General features: G+C 38.1%; 1 protein-coding gene across 1 annotated transcript; it reads right to left on the minus strand.

The window, feature by feature from the left end:
* Positions 1 to 1618: 1618 nt before the first annotated feature.
* On the minus strand, positions 1619 to 5718 carry RIT1 (Ras-like without CAAX 1). The gene is made up of 4 exons (XM_006775706.2): positions 5617 to 5718; positions 3337 to 3410; positions 2921 to 3112; positions 1619 to 2152 (listed from the first exon to the last, which is right to left on the minus strand). Exons 1-4 carry the CDS (start codon positions 5669 to 5671, stop codon positions 1922 to 1924), a joined length of 552 nt encoding a protein of 183 aa, XP_006775769.1. The 5' UTR covers positions 5672 to 5718; the 3' UTR covers positions 1619 to 1921.
* Between the last annotated feature and the right edge of the window lie 120 nt (positions 5719 to 5838).

Consider the following 5838-nt stretch of genomic DNA (forward strand, 5'->3'; position numbering starts at 1 on the left):
GGAAAAAAGCATAGGCTATGGAGTCTGGCCAACTTGGGCTGGTTCCTAATTCCACCACTGTGTGCCTTTGGGCAAATCACTTCACTTCCATTAGGTTCAACTTCCTTATCCACAAAATGGATATAATAGTAATTGACTATGCTGTTGCCTAAATTCTACTTACTGTCGGCTCAATAAGTGCTGGTAGTTATTAATATCACATTGGTAGGGTCAATTACCAAGCTCTGAACCAGATATATATAGGCTCAAATCCTGATTTCTAGCATTTAAAAGATGTGTCAAATCCCACTTATAGGAATATATCCTGAGAGCCAAAACACCAATTAGAAAGAATATATGCACCCCTATATTCATAACAGTGCAATTACAAATACCTAAGATCTGGAAACAGCCCGAGTGCCCATCAGTAGATGAGTGGATAAAAAAGCTATGGTACATTTACACCATGGAATACTATGCAACAGTAAGAAAGAAGAATCTCATAAAACAAAATTAAAAAATTAAAAATAAAATAAATAAAAAAAGAAAAAAAAAAGAAATAATCTCTTATCCTTTGAGACAGCATGGAGGGACCTGGAGAGTATCATACTCTCCGTAAGTGAAATAAGTCAGTCAGAGAAAGACAAGTATCACATGATTGCACTTATATGTGGAATCTAAGTAACAAAACAACAACAAAGTTTGAAGACCATTGATCTTGACCACATATTTCCTCAGTGTACTTACAATCTGGTCCAGGTACTGAGGAACACTACCATTTCACACATAAAAACAAGGCTGACACGCAAAATAAAATGTCTGTGGTTACTGCTCTTTAGACCCTGGATGTCCAGCAAATGCTAACAAATGAGAACCGAGTAAACCATTTTTCCTATGCTATTCTTTTATCTCTAAAGACACTGAATGTAGCTATGTCTATCACACTGTGTGTTTCAGGAAAACTATAATATAAAATACAGCTTTAAAGATAAATAATCGTGTCACAAGAAAAAAAAAAGAACACAGAGATGCTAAGGGAAAGCACTAGGGAAAATTAATGTAAATGTACTGGTAAGTGCATCTCTGGGGGAAAAATAAACCTCTACAAGGCAATGGCTGTCCCAACTAAGGATTTAAATTAAATGAGTTTGGAATCCAGTGATGGTTAGCTAAGTGTTTACCTTTGAAGGTAAAGAAAAGTCCAAACCCTGAAACAAAGAGTAAAAGAAGCTCATAGGAGAACCCTTCATTACATTTTACATGCTTCTGTTTGTTCTCACCCATCCTAGTACATTTCTTAGAAAAGCCAGGTGCATACTGGGAACACTGTTCTGACCCAACTGTTTTTCTAGCCAAGTTCCTGTAAATATATGGCCTACTTCCCCAAATCTCATCACTCCATGATCTGCAACAGGAGTCAGTTCCACAGCTATTTGCTGAACTTCAGCACCGGTCTCTTTAGCACTGGTTTCCCTATATGATTTTTGTTTTGTTTCCAGGAAGCACAGTGTGAATAGAAAAGACGGAGGTCCTTCTCTGAGACAGTCCCAGGAAACTGAAGTGAAAAGATGATGTGGAGTAGTGCATGGCAAAAAAATTCCTCTTATGAGCTTAGTCCAACACATGGTATACATATTCCCCTGGATATAAACAATTTACATTAATTAATCAGCAACAGAACCCAAAACTATGGAAAATCAAATTCTAATGTGACAATTTAAAAGCAGAAAGTGCTCCACTGGGTTAATAAATCAGAATTAGCTAAGAGACAATATATTAAATACCACATCATTGAAAACTCCTAGTAGGCATGTCCCCTTCATCAGTTACTTTACAAATAACGGTCATAACAGGAAGAGAGAGCAAGCACCATGCTCACTAATGCAGGTTACTGGACTGCTTTGATTAAGCACTGCAGTTCACACGTAAACACTTCACAACTTCAAGTTACTGAATCTTTCTTCTTCCGGAATGGTGATTTTAGCCTCTTCCATACACTGTTTTTGGGTTTAGATTTTTTCTCCATGGCCAGTACTGCCTCCTTTTCTTTCCTACGTATCTCCCGGACAAGGGCATGGAATACATCATCAATGTAGTAGCGATATGCAGCAGATGTCTCAAAAAAGGGACAGCTGAATTCTCGGGCCAAAGCCAATCCTTCTTCCTTAGTGACCTTTAAAAACGTAAACAGAGAACATGTGTAGTGGTACAAGTGGAAAACAATTACAACTACCCCAAAAGAAGGAGCTACCTTAACAGGAAGAGAGCTCCTCAACTCCGGAGGTATTCAAGCAGAGTGCAGTGATTTTCGTAATGTTGGGAGGCTAAATTACATGAGTTCTGATTCCTTCTGCCTTCAAATTATGTAAATCTATTTCTACTCCATTTTAAAGATAACCCTTTGCAACAGGCAACAGTTATAGATATCAAAAGTGCCATCTGCATTTTCTTTATACTTTTCATTTTAAGAATGTAAAACACGAGGCAAACAGATGTATATTTAAACTACAATACTGAAAACTGTAAGGAACCCAAAATTGATATACATGATTATGGATATACCATAATTTCTCCTACTTTTGGGTATTTAGGCTTTTTCTAATTTTTGGCTACCATAAATAGCCTGGCAATAAACACTTTACATACAAATCTCTGAATAAATTTTTCAAAGTTAAACTACTAGTACTTCCAACAATTTGTACCATTCATTGTGTCTAGTAGCCACCTGATTACTATCCTGTGGATTTTGTCCTGTAAACTGATTCCTGAAATCCAGACATTGATCCCAAATGATAGCAAATTAGTATATAACAGGAAATTTTCAAGGTTAGGGAGAAGCTAGTTTTTAATTTTTACTTCCAGACAGAGGAATCTGTAAACAGAAAAACAAAAATAACTAATCCCATTAGGTTTCAGACAGCATTTTCAACTCTGTCCTCACCTGTCTTAGCTGCTTCAGATCAGACTTGTTTCCTACAAGAACCACGGGTGTATCATCAGTACGTCGAACTCGATAAATAAGCTGTTTAAACTCCCGAACTTCATGAAAACTTCGACGATCAGTGATAGAGTAACAGATGATAAACCCTTCTCCTGCCCTCATATACTGATCTCGCATGGCTGTAAACTCTGCCTAGAGGGAAACAAGGGTCATTAATGTAATGATGCAACCTAGAACCACATATATATTAGCTATTTATTTCAGATGAAGGAAGAGATATATCAATTACCTGCTATCCTGAGTGAGAGTGCATGAAAAATTAAAAGACATGAACTAGTGATATTCTCTGCATAAGCCTTCCCCCCTCCTTTACTAGAGTGAAAATGTCTTATTCATAGCATTATGGGATTAGATACCTGTCCAGCCGTATCCAAAATATCCAGATTGGCAGGCTCATCATCAATACGGATCCGGATTTTATAAGCATCTTCTACAGAAAGGAAGAAAGGTGTACTGTGACCCCATAAACACAGGAATATGCAACCCTACTTTAAAATCCATTGTATGGAAAAGCAGATTACATAAGTTCTTTAAGTGTCCACATTTTCTCTGGCAGTATGCCAAGTCTATTGAGATTCATAAAGTGGGTCTTCAACTAAATTTATTTTTTCACTTAAGCAGTGATGTAAGTCTATTCATAGCTTAAGTTTATAAGATCTCATCTACAATTCTAAGTAAAAAAGGATTCTGAGATCATTTAAACAAAATATTAGATCAAAAAGTAACTTTACCACTTATTAAATGCAGGCATTACATTAAGTAACTTATATACATTAACTCATTCTATAATAATCCAATGAGGTATTATTATCTCCATTTTACACATTTAAAAAGTTAAACTCTAAAAATTAAATCTCCCTACATTAAACATTAATTAATGATATAGCCAGAATTAAAACGCAGGGCTGGCTTGACTTAAAAGCCATATACTATAATTCCTCCTCATTTTAATACTATAGAAAAGAGAAAAAATTCTAAATAACCCAGTGTCACTGATTTCTCCTTTATGGAAGCAAATTTTTTAATGCATATTATTACAGTAACCGTGGAAAATACAGGAAATTTAAAAAGAGAGAAAAAATACTTAATATGTTCACCAAACAATTGTTGCTTATATCCCAATGTGTTTTCTTATCAAAATTTTTTCTTGAACCCCTGCTTCTGACTCTTCCTCAAAAGTGAAGAGCCGACTAAATCAGTATTTCTCAAACTACAGGACATGATCCATCAGGATTAGTGAATTATGAATGAATTTAATGAGTTGGGACCAGCATTAAAATAAACAAGCAAAAACCTTAAATAAAAGAGAAAATACCAGACTGTACTACATATAGTGAGGTAAGTACAGTTTCATGAATTTTAATTACACATCCATTTGGGTGCACACACACATACTTAATATGTGTACTAGTTACTAGCAGCCACCGTTTAAAACAAAATGTACTCAGTGGGAACAGACACCATATCTTTTTGCTCACCCTCTCTACTCCCAGGGCCTACCACATTGCTGGGACATAACAGGAACTTAAGTGACATCATCGTATTTACTGGTGAATCAGTTAATATTGTCAAGAAAGTCTCTGATTGAAAAAAAGAACAATCAATGGGGGGAATTCTTTTGGAATTCTAATTACCCTAATTCCTAACTCGGTTTTATTCCTGTAATTCCCATCAGAGTTTGAACCTGTGAACAGTGTTCTAACTTTAATACAGTTCACGAAAAGCAAGCACTGTTTCTATTTCCCTCACCCACCATAGTTACCTACTATAAGAAATGACCACAGCCAAAGCTGGGTTAGCACAGACACCCAGTGGCTTTGTGGAGAACAGGGCAGCAGAGGCCTGACTCAATCAAAATCCTTCCTGGAGACCCAGGACCATGACTAAGTGTCACATCCTGAAAACACGGGCAGCAGGGCAGACCTGTGCTCACCCCTACCCTGGCCCCTCTCATCCTGAGATATAACCCTTAGATCCAATCTGTCTCCTTATGGTTTATGAACAACAGTAATGTTCTTAGTCTTTGTAGAGAAAGGGAAATCTTTTTAAAAGGTGAAATAGTTACTTTTTATTCTAAGAGCATTTTGCCAATAGAGCATTAAGGATTACAAAAGGCATGCAGGAAGACCTTACTGTTTAGTGAACTTGAGCTACAAGGAAGTAAGTGATGAGCTTGCAAGTGGGAAGTCCAGGCCTGGAGAGCTGGACGGTAAGCGTTCAGCAGTGTTTTTCAGTGGACGAGTACATCGCCATCGCCAAGGAGAATTGTGGAAGTTCAAACCAGCTGACTCATAGTTAGAGAGTCAGCCTCAAGTCAGACCCTTAGAGAACTGACAGCAAAAGGTTAAGTGGCCTTTAAACTTTTCCTTTAATCCAGCAATACAGTAGAGCCATAAAAATAGGACAAAGAAAGTGTCCCATTCATGTCCAATAAAAGACGGAGCCTAACAATGGCTTATATCCAGAGTTAAGTGAGGAAAAGAAAAATGCATCTGCTCACCCACCGCTCTGATCCTCTTCTTAAATCAACCTGAATTAGACACCAAAAGAGGCTCAAACTATAGTTAAAAAACTGTTTTAAAGACGGGCACCGAGGCATTTGTCTGGGGAGACACCTGCGGGACAGTCCTACTTACCGATGGTGGGGTCATGATCTTCCGGGAACCGGTGGCTGATGAACTGCATGGTCATGGCTTGGAAAGAAGAAAGTGAAGTTAGAGCTCACCCGGGGTGACCGGCCAGAGAGTCTCTAAGCGCCGCCGGCCTGACAGCCCGGCTCCCATCGGGCTCGCGCGGAGGGCCTGTGTTTATGAAATGTCCCCCCCTCGCTCCCCGACAACGGGAGGGAGGGAATGCAC

The sequence above is a fragment of the Myotis davidii genome, unplaced genomic scaffold (assembly GCF_000327345.1).
Source record: "Myotis davidii unplaced genomic scaffold, ASM32734v1 scaffold208, whole genome shotgun sequence".
In the NCBI taxonomy this organism is placed as follows: Eukaryota; Metazoa; Chordata; class Mammalia; order Chiroptera; family Vespertilionidae; genus Myotis; species Myotis davidii.

Excerpts from the sequence above, each read along its gene's own strand:
- RIT1 (XM_006775706.2), bottom strand. The coding sequence starts at position 5,671 with ATGACCATGCAGTTCATCAGCCACCGGTTCCCGGAAGATCATGACCCC. Across the intron at positions 3,411-5,616 it reads AGATCATGACCCCACCATCG|AAGATGCTTATAAAATCCGG; the intron begins GTAAGTAGGACT and ends TCCTTTCTGTAG. Across the intron at positions 3,113-3,336 it reads TTTTGGATACGGCTGGACAG|GCAGAGTTTACAGCCATGCG; the intron begins GTATCTAATCCC and ends GTTTCCCTCTAG.